Below are 27,785 nucleotides of genomic sequence, written 5' to 3'. Positions count from 1 at the left end.
TACATATGAAAGACATTTATTCTTTACTAGAAATCAAACCGCTTCAGAAACCATAGATGAATACGTAACTGATCTTCGAAATAAAGCTAGAACATGCGAGTTTGCACAATTAACGGATAGTTTAATAAAGGATAAAATTGTTTGTGGTATTAAAGATGATATAGTGAGAGCAAGATTGTTACATGAAACAGAATTAACATTAGAAAAAGCTCTTGATATATGCAGATCTGCTGAAATAAGTGCACATCAAATGAAAATCATAAAGGATGAGGAAACTGCTGTAAACTTAGTGAAAAAGAAACTAAGTAAATATAATAAGAATACCTACAAAGAGGTAAATACCAATAAACAAAAGACAAAAGTTTGTTCTAAATGTGGAACATCTCATGAGTATCGAATGTGTCCAGCATATGGAAAAATCTGTCATAAATGTAAAAAGGCAAATCATTTCGCGAGTCAGTGTAAAAGCTATATAATAAAAAATGAAGCAGTCAAGGTAAACAAAAAAGATAGACAAATTAAATTAATAAATCATGACTCTGAGAAAGAGTTAGAATTTTATGTTGGCACATTAAACCTTAATTCAGATAACAAGGAAGAGAAATGGACTGTTGACGTTAATGTAAATAAAAGTAAACTAAATTTGCAGTTAGATACTGGAGCAATGTGCAATGTTATTTCTAAAAGCAAACTGAAATTGCTAAATGTTCCGATACAGAAGTCTGAAATTAAAAGATTAGTTACATTCTCTGGGAATAAAATGGATACTTTAGGAAAAGTAGTACTTAACTGCCAATATGGAAAAAATAATTATGTTGTGGAATTCCAAGTTATTGACAAAGAAGTACCTTCTATATTAGGATTAAAATCATGTTTGCAACTAGGTTTGATTCAGAAAGTAATGTCTGTTTACACTGAAGACTTACTGGAGGAATACAAAGATGTATTTGAAGGCTTAGGTTGTTTGAATGGAGAATATAAAATCCAGTTAAAACAAGATGTAACGCCAGTCATTCATCCTCCAAGAAAAATACCCATAGCTATACGTGATAAAGTTAAGAAAGAATTACAAAGAATGGAAAATTTAAATGTTATTGAGAAAGTAAAAGAACCAACTGAATGGGTAAATTCAATGGTTACAGTTGTCAAACCGAACAAAATAAGAATATGTTTAGATCCTAGAGATTTAAATAAAGCTATAAAACGAGAACATTATCCGATGTCAACCATTGACGAAGTTGTCACTAGAATGCCTAACGCAAAAATATTTTCTGTTTTAGATGCTAATAGTGCTTTTTGGCAAATCCAGCTTGACGAAGAAAGTAGTAATTTGTGTACATTCAATACACCTTTTGGCAGATACAAATTTAAAAGATTACCTTTTGGCATATGTTCAGCTCCAGAAATTTGCCAAAGAAAATTAAGCCAAATAATAGAAGGTCTAGATGGTGTTGAATGTATTATAGATGATATCTTAATATGGGGATCTAATGAAAAGGAACATGAGCTACGACTTAAAAAAGTACTCCAGAGAGCACGAGAAAATAATTTGAAGTTCAATAAGGCTAAATGTAAAATAAAAGTTAATCGTGTGAATTATATAGGACACGAGTTAAGTGAAAATGGACTAAAACCTGATTTTTCTAAAGTGGAAGCAATTGTTAAAATGCCAGAACCTACAGATGTGCCTTCGCTACAAAGATTTTTGGGAATGATTAATTATTTAGCCAAATTTATTCCTAACTTAACTACTATTACTGCACCATTAAGACAGTTACTTGAGAAAAATGTCCTCTGGCACTGGACTGAAAAGCATCAAAAAGCTTTCGAAACACTTAAAGAACTGATTGCAAAAGCACCCGTATTAAAATTCTATGATGTTAATAAGGATGTAACTCTTTCAGTAGATGCAAGTTCTGAAGGATTAGGTGCTGTTTTACTACAAGAAAACCAACCAATTGCTTATGCTTCCAGAGCTCTAACAAAAAATCAAAAAAATTATGCTCAGATAGAAAAAGAGCTTTTAGCTATTACTTTTGGATGTTCTAAATTTCATCAATATATATATGGCAAACGTATTACAGTTGAAACTGATCATCGACCATTAGAAAGCATAACTAAGAAACCTCTTTTTAAAGCACCACAGCGATTGCAAAGAATGCTGTTAAATTTACAGAAATATGATCTAGATGTACGATACAAAAAGGGGAAACACTTATTAATAGCAGACACTTTGAGTAGAGCATATTTGAATACAACAGAAGAAGATAATGATGAAGATACAAAAATTTGTACACTGATTCCAGCATCTGATGACAAAATTTATGAATTAAAGAAAGAAAGTGAATGTGATGCTACACTACAGTGCTTAAAGAAATATATTCTGAGAGGCTGGCCAGAAAGGAAACATCAGGTAGAACCTCAAGTCAAAGTATTTTGGGACTACAGAGATGAGTTGACAATGGAAAATGATTTATTTTTTAAAGGAGGAAGGGTAATTATTCCTTTATCTATGCAAAAGGAAATGTTAAATTTAATTCATGAGGGTCATTTTGGTATAGAAAAATGTAAGAAAAGAGCTAGAGATGTTTTGTTTTGGCCATTTATGAACAAGCAGATAGAAGATAAAATTTCAAAATGTTCTATATGTAATGAATACCAGAACAAAAACATAAGAGAGCCTATGATACCACATGAAATTCCCAATTTACCTTGGTATAAAGTTGCGACAGATTTATTTGAGATTAACAAAGATGTATATTTATTAATTGTAGATTACTATTCCAACTTTTTTGAAATCTGAAAACTACCGGATACTCGAAGTCAGACAGTGATCAGTTACATGAAATCTCATTTTGCAAGATACGGTATACCATTGATAGTGATATCTGATAATGGACCTCAGTTTGCAAGTAAAGAATTTTCAGAATTTGAAAAGAAATACCAATTTAAACATATAACAAGCAGCCCATAGCGAACGGATTAGCAGAGCGTTCAGTACAAACGGCGAAGAAATTGTTAAAGAAAGCTCAAGCAGATCATGCTGATCCTTATTTAGCATTGTTAGCTCATAGGAACACTCCAACTAATGAGATGCTAGGATCACCAGCTCAACGACTTATGAGTAGAAGAACAAGAACGATTCTTCCTACATCTGAAGAATTACTTAAACCTCAAGTTGTGAGAAATGTAAAAGAAAAAATCAACCAAGAAAGAACTAAACAGAAGTCATATTATGATCGTCATACAAAAACATTACCATTGCTAAATAAAGGAGATTGTGTTCGGGTATATCAAGATAATCACTGGAAACCAGCAGTTGTAGAAGAAGTGCATAAGACGCCTAGATCATATATACTTAGATCAGGTGGATCAGTATTGAGAAGAAATAGAAAAGATATTAGAGGAAACAGTTTAGCTGTTGATGAGAATATCAGAGGAACAGAACAAGGAGTTAATACACAGAAAACAGATGTAAAAGGATATGATTCCAGATATTCTCAAGGGCAAAGTTTAGAAGATCAACTACCAAACTCTGCTAACTCAGAAACAAGGAACGGTGAGCTAAGAACTAGAAGTGGGAGACTGATTAGAAAGCCGGCCAGGTATTTGGACTGATTTTAGACTGTTAAAACTTTTGAACTTTTTAAAAAAACGGAAGATGTAATATTTAATAATTAGTAAATGGTAACATTTAATATTTAGTAACTTGTAATTGGCAACACTTTGGAGAGGGATTGAAAAATAGAACTATGCTGGTATTGCAGTTCTCTGTGATTATACATTCTAAGATTGTAAATAAATAGTTTCTAAAAATTAAAAGTATACCCTCATAATTTTATAACTAGCACTAGTCCTACGACGAAGCAATGTCAACTTACAAAATTGAAGGACTAAGATTATGACGTCAGATCATGTGATCATCAGATTGGAGCAGGCCTGTAGATATCTAGTTGGCCTTGTATATTCATGCTTGATATGCCATTGTTCGTGTATATTATGTCTCAAAATGATGGGATTTCATTAAAGAACATAAAATTTAAAAAATAAAAATCTCATTCAAATTTTAAATAAAATCGCTTCGAGGTGCACTGGCTGTTGTCTATATGCACCTATGTACCAAATATCGTAGCCCTGGGTCTATTAGCTTGGGCGCACCACGAACGAGACACGCTTATTCACAAAGCCTACAGACCGTTCTACTGCTGTTTGCTCCGATTGGTTAAAACTGGAAACGTAGGGTTACAGAACCTAGTGCTTGGCGACTTTTGATTCATCGCCTGTACAATTTGTATTTCAGCGTGGTGTACCAAAAGTTGTGCATAACCAGTGCCTCCTAGATTATAAAGCCAATGGACAGGTTGTAGAAACAAGTGTGACGTCAAAGTTAGTAGGCCCACGTGATGTTCTCGAGGTTTGGGAAGCCATTGCTTTGCGGTGTACATAGACTGGAATGTTAGCACGTGCTGTCGGGGAGAAGAAATACTTGGTAAGTTCGTATTTATTGAAATGTAACTTTATATTTTGTTCATTGAAATAAACGCTTGCTATTACAAGTATTAATTGCTTAATTATTAGTAACACACGTATACTTATTATGTTTATCTCCGTATTGATTAGCCATTATTATTATTATTAATCTTATTTCTGAATTTACTTAATATATTTTGTTTAAGTGCATCACCGAAGTTTTAATTTTATGTGTGCAGTATCTAATGTTACGTATTTTCTTTTATAAAAGTTTTTTTTATTATTTCATTACTGTTTTACGAATTTTTAACCTAATCATTTATACAAAGCTTAACAGTTTTTAAAAATGTAATTGAAAGTAAACCTATACAATAAATCTAGTTAAATTAATAATTATGTATATCAGTTAACAAACGTATGTACGCTAATATGTGAGTGTGTAGAATAAATATAATAGCTAATATGTGAGTGCATTGTATAATGAGTGTAAGTATAAGTGAGAATGGCAAACTTTTAAAGTTATGTGATCAAAGCGTTCAGTATTTGAAGAACAGTCTAGTAAAAACGTTTGTTTTATTGTGAGTTTAATTATGTATTAACTTATCACTATTGAAAGATGTATTTTATGTGGTTTCTAAATTTATACTGTGTATTTGCATACAATGTATTTAAATATTAAAGCAGTAAATTCATCTTAACATTCCATAAATAGTGTTTAGTTTACCAAACAAAGTCTTTCTTCAGATTTCACGTATATATTTTACTGTTCAATATTCTAAATATTCTAAACATGATTCGCCTGAAGTTTGATATTATTTTCATTTGACTGTTTCAGCATGTTTTAAATATCAAAATTATCATCATTGATGCAAGTAATAATTTCAGTATAATAATAGATATCTTAATAGAAGCTTAAGTGTTCTTCAGATACGAATTTCTTGAAGTCTCATTTATTCAAATGTTTGAATGACATTTGAAATTCTCCACCGTTGGTTTATGGTGTATCGAATTTCAATGTATAATTATGCAAATTTAAATTGTTATAACATTTAGTATTTATATAACTGATTTTTGTACTGTTTTTACAGAAAATATGCCATTTAAATGCTGTGTAACTGGTTGTCGGGGAAATTATAAAGGTACTGAAAAGGTGCATACATTTTCCTTTCCCAAAAATGATGCTCTTAGAGAGAGGTGGCTAAGAAATATACCTAGGAAGGACTTCTCAGCAACTCCATATTCTCGGGTAGGTGTAATCCTAATTAATTTATTAAGATTCAATAAATTGTTGGTAGAATATTCTTAGCCTGCTATGAAAACTTTCTGCAAGCTATAATTTTTACCTCCCGCCAACATGTATAAATAGGTTTCAGTGTATAGTTTTCTATTTGATGAATCAACAAATTACATTTAATTTACAAACAATGAAGGGCTAATGATACTTCGAAGCTCGTTGCTGTATAAGCCATAGAATAGGCAGGAGGTACTATGCTGTCATGATCAGATTTTTTATATGTAGTGTTAACTGATCCTTAAATATTTGAAAAAAAAAATTAATTTGCATATATGCATTTAAAATTTAACCTGCCCAAAGCATTGCCAAAGCTTGAATGTTTTTATTTATAAGGAAAGTGATTCAATCTTGCTTTACAGTTGGTTGTTTTAAGAAGTTAGTTACAGTTGTGCATAACCAATGTCTTCCTTTTACTTAATAGGTGTGCCATAAACATTTTCAACCTGATGACCTCATCTGGGAAACATCAGCTTCCGATGAAAAAAATGGGAAAATCATTAAAGCTTCACTGCAGAGACCAAAACTAAAAGAAGGCGCTTTTCCTAGCATATTTGATGGCTGTCCATCGTATTTATCTTCACGAGCTGGTAGTTCGAGAAAAAGTCCGAATGAGAAAAAAATGGAACGAGAAGCAAACCTCATGATGAAAGCTATTGCTCATAGTAAATTATCAGCTGCTGAGTATTATAAATCGAGGACATTTTCAGACTTTAATGAACTTTTAACCTGTTGTATGCAATATAAATTTTCTACATTTTGGAACTTTGTGCACAAAGACAATATCTTGATGTTTTTGAATTTAAAATGCACTGATAGATGTGTAAAATTGCTTTATGCAGTCCTTATTACTGCAGATCTTTTATTATCTGTATCGTTTCAAAATAAGTTATTGACTCATATCAGTAGTAAGTATAATGAGTTACCTATAAAAGTAAGTAATATTAATGAAATTCATGAAATACTTGATCATATTGAAATGTTAGAAACTAAAGACTTAATGAATTCGATATAAATTATAATCAACCTGATGAAATCTTTTAAGTTTCACAAATGAAGGTGATAAAATTTTATTTGAGTTCATGATTGAACAACTTTCTCTTGTAAAATGTAAGCCCCAAAATCGTCAATATTCATCTAGTGCCTTAATTTTAGCTTCTATGTTTTATTTGTTATCGCCCCAAGCATATAAATTTGTCCGACAATCTGGTAATTTAATTTTGCCTCATCCAAGTACTATACATAAAATAAGTTCTAAATTAAATGTAAATCCTCAAAAGGAAACAGATGATATGTTGTTTTTGGCATATGCTAAGCAAAAAGCTTGCTATCTGAAAGAGCATGAATTATGTTTCATTAATGATGGATGAAATTCACATCAGACCTTTTCTTGACTACAAAAGTGGAGATATTGTTGGAATTGGCCAGGAAGTTGATAACTTAGCTTCTAGTGCACATGTATTTATGATACAGAGTATTTTGTGCTGCTTTAAAGATGTTGTCCATATATTACCATCGAAGAAAATGACAGCTGAAGTTTTGTTCACTGTTTTGAAAAAAATAATTGTTAGTCTTGAAGCAATAGGTTTCAAAGTAATTGTTGTTGTTAGTGACAATAATTCCATTAATAGAAGATGTATATCTCTGTTTAATAATCCATTATCAAATTTTGTATTTCCTCATCCTGTTGATGCAACTCGTCCATTGTTTTATACAGTTGATTCTGTTCATATTATTAAAAGTGTTCGTAACAACTGGTTAAACCAGAAAAACCCTGAACAAGCTATGTATTTTCCAAATTTTGACTCGTCTTCAAATAATGTATGTACCTCTTCATTTCTTAATTTAAAAAATATGTATGAAGCTGAAAGTGGTAATTTGTTAAAATATGGATATACAATATCTCGTAAAGCTCTGTGGCCTACAAATTTAGAACGTCAAAGTGTGAAACTGGCTTTACAAATTTTCAACGATCAAACATCACAAGGCCTGAAAGAATTAGGAGTAAAGCATAATTTGTTAAATTTTCACGAAACATCTGCATATATTAAAATATTTTCGTCGTGGTTTTCAATAATGTATGTTAAAACACCAAACAAGGGGGTACATTCTTGTGATGAATTCTGTAAACCATTAGTATGGAATGAATCAGACAAGAAGTTTGTATTTTTAAATAATTTTCTTGATTGGTTGATGAAATGGAAAGAAATGAAGAGTGATATGGGTAGGTTGACAAAAGAGACACTTTCTGCTCTTATATTAACAACAACGTGTATGATAGAAATGTGTAGGTATTGTCTAGGTGAACTCAACATGTCGTATTTTTTGCCCGGTAAAATTCAGACAGATAAATTCGAATATCGTTTTAGTTTATATCGCAGGATGGCTGGAACAAATTATCATATATCACTTCGACAGGTTTTTGAAGTAAAAAACAAACTATGTGCATGTTCTGTATTAAATCTAACTATGATATTGAAAAGTAAAGGGACAATTGTTATCGATGACTTTTCTAACTCTTTTTGATTTGATTAATGATAGTTCCCATGAATCTGTTGTAAAATATTTTCATAATTTCAAGCATATTAATGTCACAGATAATGATCTTGAAACTATGGTTGATAAATTACCTTTAATTGCATACTTGGCTGGATATTGTTGCCACTCAGTTATGAATAGGCTAAAATGTGATGACTGTGGAGGTAATTTAGTTATTGAAAAACCACTAATAATTTCTCCCAATTTCAAATATATTCATAATTGTGATAGAGGTGGGTTAAAGTACCCATCTGCTGATGTCATTAATGTAATACTGCATAATTTTGTCATACAGTAGCTCATAAGCCCTGAATATGAAAATAGTTTCCTCCAAGTATGTAACCAACGTAATTTAATATCCACTATGACATTAGAAATTCTTATGTGTAAGGAAATTAAAATTATTTCCTGTAAAAACCATTTGTCACGTAAAATTATGCAACTGCTTATATACTCATGCACAAATACTCTTTTAAACAATTATTGTAAATTCAAAAATGATAGCTTTTCTAAATATTCAGATAAAAGAAAACTAAAAACACTTGCTATGTAAGCATAACAAACAAAGAATATATTAGAAATGTACCAATATAATTTTTTGGCCTGAAAATAATTTTAGTGCATTTAACTTTTTTAATTTTAATTGCTCTCTAAACATGCATTAGTAAATATATGTGTAATTTTATTATTTTTGTAATTTAATTTCTTGTTTCTGTATTAAAATATTAAAAATTATGGAATTGTATTTAAATATGTTATATAAATAAATAATTTTAAAGACTTCATTTGTTGTACTGTATTATTTTATATAGGTAACAGCAATAGTTGTCCATTACATACCAGCAATTAATTTAGATTTATGTTAATGTTTTTTACATCAAAATATTTTTTCATTTAAAATATAAACTGTATGCTTGTATGTTACTTTTAAGTAATCTCTGTATATTATTATATATATGTGATATATTAGAAGTTTGTACGATGAGAAAACTTAGTAGGTACTATGTGTATATATTTACATGCATGATATTTTAATCACAGGGTTAGAAATATGAATGCGTAAACCCAGAAATTCGGAAATATAATTGAATAATTTGGAAAGATCTTGAATTTGGGAGAACAGATGAACTTGGGGAGGGGGGAGAAAATAAAATTTAGGATAGTCAATTTTAAGGTCGCCAATTATTTCTTAACATAGCCATCATATTTTATTATATCTTACATATGTAATTATGTGTTTGTAGATGTATCTGAAGAAGCTGTTGGAAGCACCAGGATGGGAACCTACATCCAAATTGGTTTTCATTCTAGAAAATTAAGGTCTTATGAGCAAAATTATGCAATTACTGAATTAGAATGTTTTGTATTGGTGATGCAGATAAATTTTATTAATACTTACTCAGTAATTATTTTACTGTACACACTGATCACGCTGCTTTAGTTTGGCTTAAGAACATTAAAGATCTTACAGGTAGGTTATTTAGATGGTCTTTAAAATTATCTATGCATGATTTTGATATAAAATATGAAAATAGTTCTACTAATATTGAAGCTGATATGTTAACTAGAAATCCTATTTGTCAACATTTAAGTTTGGAAGTTAATTTATTTTCATTAGAAGAAATTAAAGAGCATCAAAATTTAGATAATGAATATAATCCTAAGTATAAAGAAATTAATGATGTGTTAACTATTAAAAAGCAAGGATTATACAAAATCATAATAGCAATCTCTCTTTGTACTAAATTACTTTAAAAGGCTCATATTAATCTTGTCAATATTATTGGTCAGGAATTGTCTGCCCAAAATGCTAAAATTTTTTGTAAACATTGCGAAGTATGTCAGTTTAATAAGAAAAGTAAACAAAAGAGATTTGGTTTAATGTGAACCTTTTGAATTATTATCTATTGATACTGTTGGTGGTTTAAACTATTATAATTATATTAAAATGTATATTCACTTAATTATTGATCATGCTACTCATTAAATATGGATTTTTTGCTTCTAAAAGTGTAACTACAGATAGTTACATAAATAGTTTAAGACAAATTTTTCAAATTCAAGTACCAAAGAAAATTTTAAGTGATAGAAATGCTGCTTCTTCCAAATTTAAGCACTTTTTAAGAAATCATAATGTAAAACAATTATCAACTACTAACGGGCCTCAAACTAATGGTAAAGTTGAACGAGTTACTCAAACAAATATAATTAAACTGTAAATTAAATTCTTATCAGGCTAATATTGCATGGACAAAATTGTTACCTCAAGTTACTGAATAATGTAATAATACACCTCATTGTGTTGCAAAATTCCGCAATCTTATTTAATGTATGGAAAATTGCCTTATGATCCTCTACTTGAAAATCAAGAAGTCTGTCCACCAATCCTTTCTTAACATAGCCAGAGTATTTAATTATATCATATATATATATATATATATATATATGTTATAATTTCCACACATTTGAGAGTATATTTAAGACTAATAAATGTAAATTTTCCTTGATGAAATTTTAAATTCTGATTTTCAAGGAATATGATTTTATGAAAACATGATATTATGTCTATAGATGAGATAAAAACAACATATCAGAAATTTTTAAGATATTGAGGAGTTTTGGTTTTCAGAACTAATTTTTAATTGAATGATTTGAAAATTCAGCATCTACTAATCGTTTTATAAAGCCAAATTCGATATTCAAGATCAAGTTTTGCTGGACTAAGTATCAAATCTTATTACATTACATATGAAATTTTAATTCATCTTTAATGAGTTTTATTGCTCTTGCATTGTAATGTTCAAAGATATTCCGATAGTAAAATAAATTTTTTATTGCGGAAATATAGTTTCTGGATTGTTCTGAGAGTTCATTATTTAACGCAAATTCATACTCGTATGCACGGAGAAATCGCTATCGGAAGTTCCGCCGTTTCATATTATACGGCCTAGTGCTCGTGACGTCACAGACCAGTCCGACGGCTTTATATCTAGGAGGCACTGGCATAACCCACCAGAGAAACCACAGCTCAGTGGTAACGAGCGCGGAAAAAATTCTCAGACTTCCAGATCGCCTGTTCTTAGCTTTCATAAATTCTACTCTACACATATTTATTTTAACTTTATTGAATGACTTTGTCATTATTTGTCTTTTCGCCTTCGGGTGCGGTGTTAAAAATTAAACGAATTTATTTTCTCTATTTTTGTTAATTTTTCTTATTTTTATTTACGGGTTTGTACTCTGTAGTAGATACCAGTAGCAAGATTACGATCCAAGATCCCGAAAAGCGTTTCAATAGAAATAGCGCAGAATGGAATAAAATATAGTTTTAGTTATACTTAATTTAGGTAAAAAAGAATAGATATCAGACGCCCTTAAATGTTTACTGAATATCTTCATTTGGTTTATTTTATTTGTATAAATGAATGCGCTATGGAAATTTACACATCAGACTCTTTCTAACAGAAATGATGAAAAAGTGCATATGCTATCTCCATGTAAGCACCTTTTTTCTTGTAAAACAATTACGTACTTTTTACGTAAGTTTAAATTCAAATACAAATAAACTATTAATAAGATCAGTAAGTTATTTAAAATATATTCCACACAATTCTTCCAAGCTTTCATTCATAAACTAAAAAATATCGAATGAAATTAACGCTGTTTCCGTTTGCTTGGCGTTAATAACCACGCCTACAAGGCAATAACTCGCCATTCCAAATATGACCGCCAAACAGACGTTTCATCCAATGAGAGCAGACCGTAGGGAAATGGTCTGTAGGCTTTGTGAATATGCACGAGACACACAGACAGACTCATCCTTTTATTATAGGTAAAGATTATTTTAAATTTGGTAAAAGTTTATAATTGGGTGCCCCTTGTTTTTTGGCGATTCTTTTTTTGACGCAAAAGTCGGTGCTAGGAATGGAACATTTCAAGATGGCCGCTACACAAAACCAAAATAAGAAGTCAAAGAATTGCATAAATTCGGTGTCCATGTACATATCAATCTATTTTCACTTAAAAAATCATCAGAGAATTGCACAAACTAGGCATTACGCAGTGCCTTATTTTTGTCCATGTATACATCGATTTATTTTCACTTTAAAAAAAATCAGGAAGCTAAAACAGTTAAAAGTATCATGGTAACCAGAAATGGGGTTTCATCACCAAAATGGAACAAAAGTTGTCTCCAATCGAAGGAGCACCAATTCTACACTACAGACTTAAATTATTTTCAGAAAGTAAATACCTGTGGGTTATGATAAATTGCAAATTTTTCCTAAAGTTACCTTTGTGTTAGGAAAGCGCACTGTAAAAACAAAACATTTAAAATATCTTTAAAAAAGCCCAAACTAAATTGTTAAGATTGATGCTTTTAATGCTACATCATATGATACTTGAGATTTTTTTAAATGTTAACTCTACATATTATAAACTTTACTCCCCCCAAAAAAAACATACTTTTAGTAGCATGAGGTAAACTCTTTGTTTTTTCTTTGCTAAGGACCCACGTGTAAATTTAAAATTCTTACATGTTTCCTAAAATGTGCCATGATCAAAATTACCGTGATCTACTTTTTTGCAAATATATCTGGATTCTAGCAAAGTAAGGAATTAGAAAAGCCAGTGTTCAACATTTTACGAGAAATCATACATACATTCACTGAAGTTACATTAAATAATGCATTCTGTAAATGTCTACGTAACTTGAATTTTATGCAAGAAAATACTTAAATTACTTAAGCATGACTTCATGAGAAACTGCAATAGTTATTATATTTATATTAGTTTATAATAGGAAATCTTTCCATATACCATCTCAAAGGAACACAAATTAAATTCAAAACCATGAAAGAAAACATTTTTTAGAATGTAATTAGCATTTTAAATAGTAATTTCAACTATTGTTTATAAATCGGCTAAGAAAATCTTAAATCGCGAAAATCCAAAACCAAAAGTAAATTTTAAATATTGAATAAGCAGCTATTGTCATTGAGTGCAGATTAATCGACTTATCAAGGGGATAAACCAAACTACCATCAATGCTAGATTCAAACCATAAGTACAATTAATACTCAATCCAGAGGCGTAGCTAGAGGGGGGCAAGGGGGAGCATCTGTCCCCGGGCGCAGAATCCAAGGGGCGCCAAACTGATGTTACGACATTTTAGAATTAAATGTTTTCCATCCTTGGCAAGCAGTATAGGGCACGAAATTTTCAGTTGTCCCTGGGCGCTGAAAACCCTAGCTACGACTCAATCCAAAATATAATTTTATAAATTAACTATGAGAACATAGTTTGAAGCAAGAATTGAGAGTCAGAAAAGTTTTCTAATTGGAGGAGTCCTTATTTCTAATTAATAAGTTCCAGTTTGAATGGTTAGGCTTTTGTGCATGTAGGTACCTGTAAATTTGTATTGTGTAAATTGAAGGGATAACTGTACAACTTCTAGATCCAACATCTGGAGTAAGTATGTAGAAAACTAAACAAATCTGGTATGAGGACAAACAACTCAGTAACACTTCAATTTATATTTCTGATAAATTATGTGACGGTTATATATAAAACAAGAAAAAATATTTGATTCCATAATCACATAAAGTATTGAATTTTGAGCTGCACAAAAATAAATAAACAAGTGATTTTTCCTCTCTCGCACACAGTGGTAAAAGTTATCACAGGACTTTCAGTTTTTTTTTTTTTTCAGTTAACATTAATATTGATAACAGTTGTAATCATAAAACACTGTGGTCATTTAAAGTGTGATATCACAAAAGAGAGTAGAGCCAAATTTATTACACAGATAACTTTTAATAAATGGGCAAACTGTACACGAGTAAACAAATCAGTTAGACTTGGAGTATATGGTTTAAAAAATCTTGGAATATACTACCTCATACACTTATTGCATAAAACGGCTGTGTAAAGATAAACAGACACTGCATGTACACTTGGGATATGTGAGGAAATGAGATTTCAAAGTATTATCAGCGTTTAACATGTTGAGCACCACACATATTTCTTAGGCAATCCCATTCAGGACACACAGCACCGCTTAAAAGTGCTGGTATTGTAGGGCCAGTGATACTTTTTGCAGTAGAAGGTAGTTTATGTTTGGAATGCGATTCCTATAGGAATTCATCCAACATGTTATGCGCCAAGCCTGTTTTGTTTTCTTTACCACTTGACCAATAAGATAAGATTTTATCGAAATGGATTCATAGCCGATTTATGGAAGATATTACGAAGCAGAAAATCAGCATTTCTGAATTCCGGAAAGAATTAGTGCTATCCCTTACAAGTTGTGAAAATGAAGACATTCGATCAAACAGAAATGCAAGAATATCTAAAAAACGACAACATAAACTCCAAAGAAAACTGGGAAAAGCATCTGAAGTAAGGAAATATTGTAAATTATGTTATGATAAAAATGCAGCAGAAGTTGGTAGAGTAATGGCCAGAAAAAAGACTAAGAGAGTTGTCACATTTTGTAATAGCTGTAATGGAGAACTCTTTTTATATTTACCATGTTTCAGTGAAATCCATTAGTAGTGTAATGATTCAAAATTAAGTAAATTTTAAATAAATTTTCTGTACATCCATAAAACGGAGTAAATTTTATAGTTATATATCATGTTACATGCTGTCAGCCAGCGGCAGTCGACGTGGCCTAAACGAAAAGTCTAGTGCCCTGACGAGGACTAAACAAAAAGGTCAAGTGTCAGTCACAGATGGCTGATGTGGTGCTCAACGTGTTAACTGAGGCATGGGTAGCTTGTGGCGTGCTAGTTTTCTATAATAATAGTCTACATATATTCAGTGGGAACAAACCTGATAAAATGATGGATCAAGGAAAAATTAGATCAATCAAAAAATTGTGAGAATTCATTCAAAAAATGCTTCAGCTTTCTCTCTGATACCATTTCTAGCTCTAATGTGCATTCCAATTATGCCCCAAAAAATTCCCCCCTTTATGTAGAAAATTAGCAAATACTCCTACTAAATCTATACCAAATATAATGAACTAAATTGCAAGTTCAATTCCCTCATAATGATAAAAGACATTGGATTATTTTGAAGAATCCCCATCTCATCTATGTGCATTATGGCAAAAATCTACTTTGCAAGTGGGACTCACTTGTTAGCACTTCAGAAATTTATAACGTGTTCATTTGTGCCCACTGTGGTGCATAACTGGAGTGTTAGTTCAGCTCATTGATGAACGTCAAAAGGTTAAAATATTTGCATGAAGCAAGAAAGAAGAAAAAAATATATATATATTCAAGGTATATATTGTTATTGTGGCATTAGCAGCACAGTTAATGATCTTTTAAACTGAGAATAGTGTGCATCTCTGTATCTTCTACAAAATGCAGTGCAAAACTGAAATTTAGGGATGTGGAGGGGAGCGACACACACAAATTTATCTGCATGGAGAAAGGAAGGAAAAGAGAGGCTCGAACTGGTTTTTCCCATACATACCCTTGAAATAGTGATACACCTCTCTTAATTACCAAAACATTCAGCAACTTGCCATTAAGATCAAAATGTTTTGACATGTTTAGAGGTAAACACTTTGTACCTACATTGTAAATATAAGCATTTATTTATACAGATGCTCGATATTTGGCCACTAAGCCATTAGTCTTGATCTTGGTTCCCAATACTTTACAATAGAATTAAAAGATAATAGTGCAATATATTCTTTAATTCGTTCTCCTTATCCATGGACTGTCCAGAGTTACTAAGAGTGCTGACTGAAGAGTCCTTAAGTCGAATTTTAAAAAGATGGGCATTCAGATAATCGTGCCCAGTCAAAAAATAAAATAACGCCATGGCTACAGGAAGAGGAAAATATGGAACAACTGGCTTTGAGCTAGTAAGAAACTCCAAGGCCTTTCCCTTGGCTTCATTTGATAGGTAGAAGGCAAACTTTCTTTTAATCCTAATTCAATTAGGAGTTTTACAGAATTAAGAGTCTTATGCTTATTAGTGGTTTGTAGAATAGTCGTTCCTTTCTTTGCCAGGAAATTGGATCTTTCATTTCCTCAATACAGTCAGCAGGAATCTAATGCAAGACAATTGTGTCAGCAAGACTGTTGAGAATCTTCCTATATTCATAAATTCATTTGGAAGTGAAATTTTATTGTTGGAGATAGCCTACAAAGACAAAATAACAGCCCAAGGGAAATTACTCTTATGAGTACTTATTTGAATTCAGAGCAATAAACAAACTTAACTTCACCATCAAAATTGGTAGCATCTCTTTGGACTGCCTTATAAATATAAGCATAAATGTATATATTTTCTGTTTCTACAATATTTCAGAGCTTAAAGTATGTGAAAGAATACATTTTTTAAATAACGTTTCATTCTGAACAGAATAAAATGCTATATTTTTCCTGTGCTCTGAACAGCTTTTATTTGAGTGAAATGCTTTCATAAGTTATTGTTATTACATCAGAAAGAAATTTTAAGGTAATTTGATTTTATTTGGTTAACAATTATAAAAGTTAAAATAATACACGTAATCATTATAAATTTATACATATTACATTCATAATCTTTATGCATTTATATATATAAAATAAATAGATTTCTTCACAGTAACACTCACAGGAGTTTATGAATGAATAAGTCTTTATTTCCAAATATATTTATAAATAATTTTTAAAATACTTATATATTTAATTAAAGGCACAAGCATGTTTTTTTACAAAAGATATGTATAAGTACTCATATGTACTCATTTTCATTTTCGGCAAGCACAAATCTTTATTTTTTGTGTATTTATTACATTTTTTGAAGAAAGAAATTCTATAATTTAGCATATATCAGAATATGGTACTTTTCCGTTTTGCCGGCGCAGGCGATAATTTCGCCAATAATGGTAAAACTGATGCCAAACGGAATATCCTAGCTGTTAATCTTTTACGCCTCATTTTCAAAACAAGTCACAGCCATTTTTTATCAAACTGATTGTCTTTCAGTACTGGCAAAGAATTACATAGAATTTTTCAATTTTATACCCTAAGGCCATTCCAGGTAATTAAGTCAATTAGGATACAATCGCACCGCTCACCCGAAGGCAAAAATATAGAAGAGGCAAAGTCATTCATCAATTCTAATGAGAATGCACTAGCGAAGTAAAGCACTGCGGTTTTACATAATTTTTGAGTAAGCTATTCATACGAATCGAAATAATTCTTGCATTTAAACTTATATATTCAAAATTCAGATTTAACTTGAAATTTAATGTAAATAATTACTGAAAGAATTAACTTTTTGTAATGTAGTTTACGTGAGATGAGATCACTTGGGGTCACGTGATATAAACTGGCGAATAAGGATGTTGAACCATGAAAGCATAGTAGATTCTTAAATTAACGTCTTTATTTATTGGCTTTTTACAAAATTTTAAACAATATTAAAATGTTTATACCTTCAAAATAAAAAATTCTTAGAAACATTACCATTCAAATGTTAATTTGTTAACATTTTTTATGTGTATACTGTATGTTGTCGCCAATAAAGTCCGCTTGGAAAGATTTGCACCGGCGAAACGGAAAAGTACCCAGAATATTTACATAAGAAAAGGTATAAATACAAACTAAATTGAAAATTGGATGCATTATTTTTAATACACATCCAAAAAGTCAGTTTTCAATCAAAAGTCTTCCACAAAGACATCTCTTCCCTTTGGCCCTTGCATGATTTACCATATTGAAAATACTTAGCCAGATCTATGTGTTGAATTACAAATATTTTAATATGCATAATTTTATATTTACATTTAGCCATTAAGTAGCACAATTTTGACTCAAAACACATTTTTAGATACATTTATTATCAAACTTAATTTTCCAATAAATATGTTTTGGCAGCATATTCAGTACTTCTCTCAGAAATTTTATCCAATTTACTAGTTCTCTGAATAATAATTATGTATTTCACATTTAAATATTAACCTCACTGTAATTAGGCAGCAATCTTAATTGCCTTAGTCTGCATACCAAGATTGCATCATTTTTTGATGAAGTGCAGAAGAATCACCCACTTATTTGTTTGGTGCTTTTTACAAGAGTAAGAAGAATCAGATTTTTGTCAATTTTCTTTGACTTTTTAAATGAAAATAGGTCGATGTGTACAAAGTCAAGGGAGTGCGCAAAGCCATTTTTATGCAATTCTGGGATGTTTTTTTAAGCGAAAATAAGTCAATGTGTACATGGATACCGAGTCTGTGCAATTCTTAAAAACGCGCCAAGCAGTGGGTGATTCTGCACTTTCCACCATTTTTTGAAACAGTTAAAACAACTAACTTCTCTAAATTCACAAACATTCTGAAATTTACACATTGCAAAGAAATCCAAAATGTAACAATATGAAAACCATATTGAAATACCATTTAATAATATCAATGAATTTTTTTTTTTTTTTGGCCTTGAAACTGTTTTAATATTAACAGATCACTACTCATTTTATTAGAGATAAGATAAAGAAATAAAAATTGGTTCTATTTCATTCAACAGTATATTTACTGGATAAAATAGACTTTTCATTCATAATTTTGTATTATGTTCATTCATCGGTTAATCTTTGGATTATGGTAACTTGGTGATTATTTGGCGACCAACCCTGCTACAGCAACCTGCTAGTTTTTGTTTGGACGCCATTTTGTTTTCACGAAGTAAAGGCATTTTTTTTTTTTTTTTTTTTACTTAACATTTTTTTCCAACAATCTGCTAGCCGAGTAACGCTTATGCTAGAACTTTAATGGAACAAAAGTGCTTAATAATGACGAAGATTAGGTGTAAAATTGGGACAAAGTGAAGAATCGTCCACTGCTTATCGCGTTTTTAAGAATTCCACATACACGGTATCATCCATGTACACGTCGACCTATTTTCACTTAAAACAAATCACAGAATTACACAAAAATGGCATTGCGCACATTCTTGACTTTATCCATGTACACTGCTAAAGTCCTAGCTAGTAACCTTTATTGCCTTACCAGAATGTCGCCAAACTACCTGTTACCATATTCCAAAGATTAGGCCATTTATCAATTAAACATGTTGCTAAATAAAATTTAAGAAAAGAGAGAGAGAACTTTAGTTTTATATTTTTTCCTTTCAACTCTGTTAATTACTGATCAAGAAATAAGATATGTTTCATATACAGCTGAAGGATACATAATGAATTACAGTCAAAAGTCGTTAATCCAGACTCGTCAGGACTTCGGCAATTCCGGATTACCGATTTTTTCGGATTATAGATCATCAGTTTAAATCTGGTAAGATGGCATGCAAAAATTATAAAATTAAAAATATGAAACCGTAATTTATGAAATAAAGAACAATTATGATCTAAAAAGTATCAAAATTTACAAAAAACAAGCTTAATATTTATTTCTTTGCTTTACTTTCTTCGCTATCCGAAGCGAATTATAATGACGAGGAATTTGATTTAAATTATATCAAAGACGGAATACATCGAGATGAAATACTACGTTTAGTAAGAATTATAAGCCAAATAAAGTAAAAACATCTGCCTGAAGATAAGAATAGTGCTGACAGATCAACTTCCAATTCATTGCGCGCCGCGGCGTCCCTCCGCAGCAGATGCGAAATTGATAAACAGATTTCGGAATGGTTAGATAAACAAAGGATATGCCTTTAACCATTTTTTGCGGCAATTCCACTTTTTGTTTAATGGACTTCGAAACATACTTTCGCTTTGTAGATCCTTTACATATTAGTAAATATATATCGAAAATTCTATTTGACATAATCGAAAGTTCAAGCTTACTTTTATAAAATTGGTCTAATAGTCTGCAAAAAAATAATAAGCCGGATCCAATTCAAAGATTAAGGAACAACGCAATCTGCAACATTAACTGAATTAGATAATTTTAGCTTAGCTTATACCTTCCGTTATACATTAAACGCGCATGCGTAAACGTATTTTGGGCACGCGCACACACATATTCGCAGCCGTAAAGTTCTTACGCGCATGCGTCAAAGCGACGCATGCGCAGAAAGTTTGTAGCTTTGAGGTCCGGATTATAGATCATTCCGGATTATGGGTGACTGAATTAACGACTTTTGACTGTACTTACAATATTTTTCAAAAATTAGTATATCTTATGTGCAAATATTTTTTGACGTTTTCTCTCATGGAAAATGTTGTTATGCACTGGATAAGTTTCAACCAGATTTTCATTTAAAGATAAGAACAGTTTTTGCTCTTCCAATATTTGTATTTCTACTTTTAAAGTGTTATATTTTCTGCTTAATAATTATTCCACCATTCAACTTCAAAACATATTCTTCTTTACAGGTTAGAAATTTATAAAACAAATTCATAATCAAAATTGCTCATCCAGGTTACTTAATGGTAAATAAAATGTGTGAAAAGGCCACTATGCAAACTGCTATTACCCATCAAGCCATGAATGTTTCTTTCATGAGGAAGTCTCCCTGCTTTTCAATTTCTGAAGAATTGCCATGTTTGGAAGTACTACCAAACTACTCTCAAGGTAACATGCTCTGGATGTAAACAAAAGTGACACCTCCCTTTCGGCTTCCAAAGCTCAGAAGCATTGTGTCAGTCATAGTAGCAGAAAGGTACCTACTCCTGTTCCTTTCTCTATGGCCATCTTATTATGACTACGACAACCAGTGTCAAAATTGTTTAGTTAGACTAGATATATGCTACTTTTAAGTTTTCCTCTCACAGGAAGTCTTTTCACATACCATGAATAATGTTACTTTGAGTGTGTATTACAATTTGAGTGTGTAGCATGGCCATATTTTAGGTCACAATATTTTTTGTTATTTGGTACATATTAACTTCTAATTTAAAATATTTTGCCTTCTACTTTCTTTAATGATATAAATACAGTACAAAGTCCGAAATCCAGACTCATCGGGACTTCGGTGATTCCGGATTTGGAATTTTTCCAGATATTAGATCATCAATTTAAATCTGGTAAGATAGCATGCAGAAATTATACAATCAAAAATATAAAATCATAATTTATGAAATAAAGAACAATTATGATATAAATGATATCAAAATTTACAAAAAAAAAAAAAAAAAAAAACTTAATATTCGTCTGTTTACTTTATTAAACATTTCTTTCAATGTAAGTTGTTTAAGTTGCTTCCATAAAAAATTCAAAAAGTTCCTTTTTCTTATGTCATATACAGTTGACTTTCCAATTTGATACTTCCTTGCATAATTTTGAGACAGATATGCTTTATCCATTTTTTTTGAGCAATTTCCCTTTTTGTTTAAAGGACATCGAAACATGGTTTCGCTTTGTAGATCCTTTGGCAGCTCCAGAATTGGAAATTCTTTTCGACATAATTGAAAGTTCAAGCTTAGTTTTTATAAAATAGCCGTAAAAATAACAATCTGCAAAAAATAATAAGTTGGATCAAATTGAAAGATTAGGGAGCAGTGCAGTCTGCTACATTAACTGAAATGCTTTAGAATCAGTAAAGATAATTTTTAGCTTAGCTTAATTGCATCCGTTATATGTTATTGGCCGTGTATCACAAGATTGGCGATGAAAGCCAAGTTGTTTACCTAAATTTTGTCTTTCTCCTATTGCATACTGAATTAAACCTGAATTGTATTAGTTTAGTTATTTACTATACCTATGTTTATTTCTTGCGCATGCTTAAAACTGAGTCCTGAATAAATTAATTCCCACATATACTTATACACACATATAATATATCCCACATATACCTAGGGCCGGTGTTTAGATACCACCTGGTGCAGTGTCTACGAGTCCTAAATTCTGCTACAAAGCACCTTCCTAAGTTCTAAGTTTTCACCGTGCCTAAACTTTGGATCCCAGTGGTTTCCCTAAATCATACAAAAACTTCTCATCCCTTAATTTTGCTGCTTGATGCTTCTCCAAATCCCAAAAATTTCATCTTAACTTAATTCTGCTCTCCGGTGCCAACATATTCTGCCGCCGCTTCTGGTTTTATGGTGAATAACATATCAGTTATTTTTAATTAAAATAGCACTAAATGTAATCTTTTGGCCTATGAGTTTCATTAACAAAATCTATTTTACAAAAAGAAATTTTTGTTGAATTTTTCCTCGTCAACATTTCTTAGAGAATTTAAAAATCTATAATCATAGCCAAGCACAATGTTAGCATAAAAGGTTGCCATACTCTTGTTATTCAATTACTAACATATAAAAAAGTTTAGACATCATTGCATGAGTTATTACTGAAGCTGTCATGTATTAATAAACATGTGGTATTGAAAGCAAAATATAATAAATAATGACTGGCCAGGTTGGCGTCAGAGAAATAAAATATGTGAATGTTTTGGTTAGAGATGTAGATACTCAGCTATGGAGGAAAATTATTAATCTCAGAAATTTATGCTTACATGATTGTTTTTCCATAACAAGGTATTTTATTTAGTGCCTAAGTGAAATTAAGAATCGGAATTTTTAACTGAAAATCTCCACATGTTTAATTATGGAAGGAAAAATGAAATGCATATACGTAAAGCATACAGAAAAAAAAAAAAAAAAAACCCATGGCGCCTTTGAGGTTTGAATTTTAGATCATTCCAGATTTTGGACTTTGTACTGTATCGTCTTAATAAAAGAAAGTTTATGAAAATAAAGAGTAAAATAACTTACTGTATAAATTTATCTAATTAATGCTGCTTGAATATAACTCTTAATGTGCAGATGTAAAATTGCATGGCACTCACACAGCAGCAATAAAAATGACTTCTGATTTCTATTACATACATGAATTTTTCTTGTAGAAACAAATAAACAGCTAACTGGTATTTACATCAAATTATCAGTGTGAAAAAGTACATGTTTTCTTAAACTACCCTTGTCTCTAAATGCCTTACTACATATATCACACACATGAGGTTTTTCTCCAGTGTGAGTAAGTAAGTGTCTCTTTAAAATACCTTTATACCTAAATGACTTGTTACATAACTCACATTGATATGGTTTTTCACCAGTATGAATAAGCACATGCTTGTTTAAATTACCCTTTTCTCTGAATGACTTTTTACATATCTCACATACATGTGGTTTCTCTCCTTTGTGAAGAAGCATATGCCTGTTTAACACACCCTTTTGTCCAAATGACTTGTGACATACCTTACACTCATGAAGTACACGAGGTTTATCTCCTGTGTGAACAAACATATGTCTCTTTAAAGCACGCCTTTGTCTAAATGATTTTTTACACACTAGACATAAATACAGTTTCTCTTCAATGTGGGTAAGCATATGTTCATTTAAAACACCCTTTTCATTAAATGACATTTTACATACTTCACAGGCATTAAGTTTCTCTCCAGTATGAATAAACATATGGTTGCTTAACTGGCACCTCTGTCTAAATGACTTGTCACATACTTCACACACATGAAGCTTCCCTCCAGTGTGGGAAGTTCCCTCCATATGCTTGTTTAAACCCCGCTTTTCTGTAAATGACATTTTACATACTTCACAAACATGAGGTTTCTCTCCAACATGAATAAACATATGTTTGTTCAACTGGCTCTTTTCTCTAAACGATTTGTTACATACCTCACACATATGAGGTTTTTCTCCAGTGTGGATAAGAATATGCTTGTTTAAAACACATTTATCTCTAAATGACTTGTTACATAACTCACACACATATGGTTTTTCACCTGTATGAATAAGCATATGCTTGTTTAAATTACCCTTTTCAGTAAATGACTTTTTACATACCTCACAAACATGAGGTTTCTCTCCAGTGTGAATAAGCATATGTTTGTTTAAGTGACTCTTTACTCTAAACGATTTGTTACATACCTCACACATATGAGGTTTTTCTCCAGTGTGGATAAGAATATGCTTCTTTAAAACATAACTATCTCTAAATGACTTGTTACATAACTCACATACATATGGTGTTTCACCTGTATGAATAAGCATATGCTTGTTTAAGTTAACTTTTTCAATAAATGACTTTTTACATACCTCACATATGTGCGAATTCGCTTCTCTGTGAAGAAACATATGAATGTTTAATACACCCTTTTGTGCAAATGACTTTTGACATACATTGCACTCATGAAGTTTCTCTCCAGTATGGATAAACATATGATTTTTTAAATCAAACTTTTCTCTAAATGAGACTTCACATATATTACATACATGAGATTTCTCTCCTGTGTGAATAAGCATATGTCTCTTTAAAGCATGGTTTCCTCTGATTTTTCACACACTTGACATAAATATAGTTTCTCTCCTGTGTGCATATGTTCCTTTAAAATACCTGTAATGCCCATAACCCGAGAAGGAGAAGGAAAAGCCTAGCCAGCGAAATAATTAGTCCGACGGAGGAGGTGGTTCGTTGGACCAAGGCCAACTTATACTCAAGGCCTGCCAGTGTGAAAATATTCTTTTGTGTTTTCGGTTGCCTGAGTGATATTCCTACTGATCGTAAGATGGCGCTGCAATTCTGCTACATTTTGCGATGTTTACAAAGATCGGAAAAGTACCAAAAACGAATTCTGTCTTGTTATATGCAAAGTTTAAAAACGATTAATCCATAGTAGTCAGAAATTGTTGATTTCTTATTAGTAAAAATATTTTAATTAGAAGGAAAGCATAGAATTTGAAGCTATCTCACCTTTTTTTTTCACACATAAACACCAGCTCGATTTTAATCTCGGTTTTAATTCCTGCTTTGATCTAGACATGCGCTATTCTGAATTGTACGCATTACAACTACTTATTCTAATTTAAAGGTAATTCAGAGTATACACCTTATTTTTTAATTATGTATATAGTAAGAAGTTAACAGATAGCTTCAGATCATGTACTATTTCAGTGAAAAATTTTCAAAATAATTCTATCGGCTGTACTGGGCCAAAAATTAATTTAGTATCCCCTATCAAAGATGTAATTAACATATTAATACACCGTGATCTAAAATTTGTATATCTGTTTCCACGACATTGGAGTAAAAATATTACTTAAAGAGATTAAAGTAAGAATATTACTTAAAGAGATTAAATTTTACATACTGAAGAATTTTTTTTAATTATTAAATACCTGTTTTTAGGAAATCTTAAACAATAAAAGTTTAAATAATGCAGATTTTTATCTCTGTGCAGTATTTGCATTGCAGATATTCAAAGACATTATAAAATTATTAGTCAAAAAAAAAAAAAAAAGGGGGGGGTCTTACTGTGGCATAGATTTTGAATGAAACTCAAAGCCAAAGTTGCTTTTTTGACTAATTTTAATATTACACAGCTGTGTTTCTCTTCACTTTCATTTGTATTCTAAATTTCATTGATGTTAACATTAAGAAACTAGTAACTGAATTAAGTGCACTGCATCAATTTACATTTTCAGTGTTAGAGAAACTTCAATTTTTCAAATGAAAATAATGACATTTTTGATAAAGCTATTGATCAAATCAATCTGTTTGTTATAAATAAAAGAGACACAGGCATTATAAAATATATTTTAACAGCACACAAAAAAATAATAACTCTCATAATCACAATATATACTTAAGAAAAGTTCAGTTCTGTATATCAAGGATAAAATTTGAAAACTTGGAATGGCTGAATATAAATAATATATCCATCACACATGCCCACAATGCTAAGTAGAATGAGGTATATACACAATTTTAGATATATATGCATTTAAAGTTAGGCAAAAAAACAAGCTTATTAAATGCATCACTTAAATATACAGCAGGTAGACATTTTTACACACATACAACATTTATCAGAATGACATGTGTACAAAATTTTATTTACAAAATTTATTTATTTACACGCTGGCAGCGTGAGATACTGATACAGTTCATTATCAAGAATAATGTATACATGAAATAAAATTACTGAATTTCACAAAACAATATTATCACTATTAAGCACACATACACATAAGTGCCATCTTGATACATTACCTACATGACATAAATCCATGTGTAGCATTCCCATTCCAGATTAATCAGAAGATGATTAATAGTACAATAATAAGATAATAATAAATTCCACACAAAGTTTTGAAAATAACAGCATTAGATGCAGAAAGATTTCATAATTAAATAAGCAGAATGAGGAATTTCAGAACTGAGTTCAATGATGTATATACACAATTTTAAACCTATATGCATATAAAGTTACGCAAAAAACCCAAGCTCGTTAAGTATAGCCATTAAATATACAGCAGCTAGCCATAAAATACACTTTTTGTTAATAACGAACCACGTTACAAATAGTGAGCGTATAGCAAAATTGTAGCAGAATGCGAGCGCCACCTAGTGATTAATTTTGCGAAAGCCACTGAAAACTGGGAACCGGAATTTCGTTCAGTCTGGCAGGCCTTGAGTATAAGTTGGCCTTGGTTGGACGGAAGGAGAAAGGACGAACAAAAAGACGAGGGGGGCGAAGAGGACTTTGCACCCTGGTTGTCGGACGGGACGGTCGGGGTTTTTTTGGGCGGATGAGAGTCGCCATTTTCTTTCGTGATGCAGAGATTGTTTTTCTCATCCGGCGGAGACCATGCCGGACTTACCTATTCATGCTTGTACATATAATGTATAATAATCAAGAATTGTTTACTTATTAAAGTTTATTGTTAAACAAACAAAAAATGGGTGTCATCTATGTGTCGATCTACGATGACATGTGTGAAGCAACTGAACCCTACGCTACGGTTTAACACAACGATGCTTATCTGTCTCGGCACGACTACAACAGTCAACTACAACACCCTTTCCTGTAAATGACATTTTACATACATCACATATATGAGGTTTCTCTCCAGTACGAGGTTTTTCTTCATTGTGAAGAAGCAAATTATTGTTTACTTCATTCTTTACTGTAAGTGATTTGTTATATACTTCATACACATGAGGTTCCTGATCTGTATGAATAAACATGTTTGTTTATATTGTATATATTATTTTAATGTTTGTTATCCTTAATTGATTACTAATGTCACACACATGGCTTCTCTCATGCACTCTTTCAGGGTTTTTTTTTTTTCAAAATGATTTGCTACACAACTCACAGACATTAAATTTCTTCCCTGTATAAATAACTGTTTGCTGACAACCTAGATATAACTAGCTACACACCTTACAATGTTGTTCAGGTACTGTAAAATGTGCAAAGAAATTTTATTCAAAGTAATCTTAAATGCGTTTGGTATATTGCCGAAATATACATTTTTAGTACAATATTAGTTAATTACGAACATATGCTATCGTTTCCGGGAACATTTTATTATTTAAAATTAATTTTTTTTACGTTCAGTAAAAATATGATTTGTTACTCGAGACACCTTTGACAACGAATTTATGCAGTTATGTCATATACTAGATAGCGATTACATGAATTCAAATTTTTGAGAACCTTTTTAACCGACGAGTTACAGTTCCACAAAGTTAGTTATCTGAAATTTCTAAACAGTT

General features: G+C 31.1%; 1 protein-coding gene and 1 long non-coding RNA gene across 2 annotated transcripts; one reads left to right on the top strand and one right to left on the bottom strand.

Annotated features, from left to right (window-relative positions):
* The first annotated feature begins 4,349 nt into the window (after positions 1-4,349).
* Positions 4,350-9,084, top strand: LOC118180126 (uncharacterized). Its single transcript, XM_035349266.2, has 4 exons — positions 4,350-4,489; positions 5,559-5,716; positions 6,186-6,758; positions 6,802-9,084. Exons 2-4 carry the CDS (start codon positions 5,564-5,566, stop codon positions 7,129-7,131), a joined length of 1,056 nt encoding a protein of 351 aa, XP_035205157.2. The 5' UTR covers positions 4,350-4,489; positions 5,559-5,563; the 3' UTR covers positions 7,132-9,084.
* Positions 9,085-17,181: 8,097 nt separating this feature from the next.
* On the bottom strand, positions 17,182-24,692 carry LOC118180128 (uncharacterized). Its single transcript, XR_015043771.1, has 2 exons — positions 24,320-24,692; positions 17,182-18,045 (listed from the first exon to the last, which is right to left on the bottom strand). It is a non-coding gene; the product is annotated as an uncharacterized LOC118180128 (long non-coding RNA).
* Between the last annotated feature and the right edge of the window lie 3,093 nt (positions 24,693-27,785).

The sequence above is a fragment of the Stegodyphus dumicola genome, chromosome 11, assembly GCF_044657685.1.
Source record: "Stegodyphus dumicola isolate Sdum_Otavi_A_Nest chromosome 11, ASM4465768v1".
Taxonomy (NCBI): Eukaryota; Metazoa; Arthropoda; class Arachnida; order Araneae; family Eresidae; genus Stegodyphus; species Stegodyphus dumicola.
The sequence above is the reverse complement of the archived record's forward strand: the minus strand, read 5'-3'. Positions and strand labels throughout refer to the sequence as shown.

Excerpts from the sequence above, each read along its gene's own strand:
- LOC118180126 (XM_035349266.2), top strand. The coding sequence starts at position 5,564 with ATGCCATTTAAATGCTGTGTAACTGGTTGTCGGGGAAATTATAAAGGT. Across the intron at positions 5,717-6,185 it reads CAGCAACTCCATATTCTCGG|GTGTGCCATAAACATTTTCA; the intron begins GTAGGTGTAATC and ends TTTACTTAATAG. Across the intron at positions 6,759-6,801 it reads AAATGTTAGAAACTAAAGAC|TTAAGTTTCACAAATGAAGG; the intron begins TTAATGAATTCG and ends TGATGAAATCTT.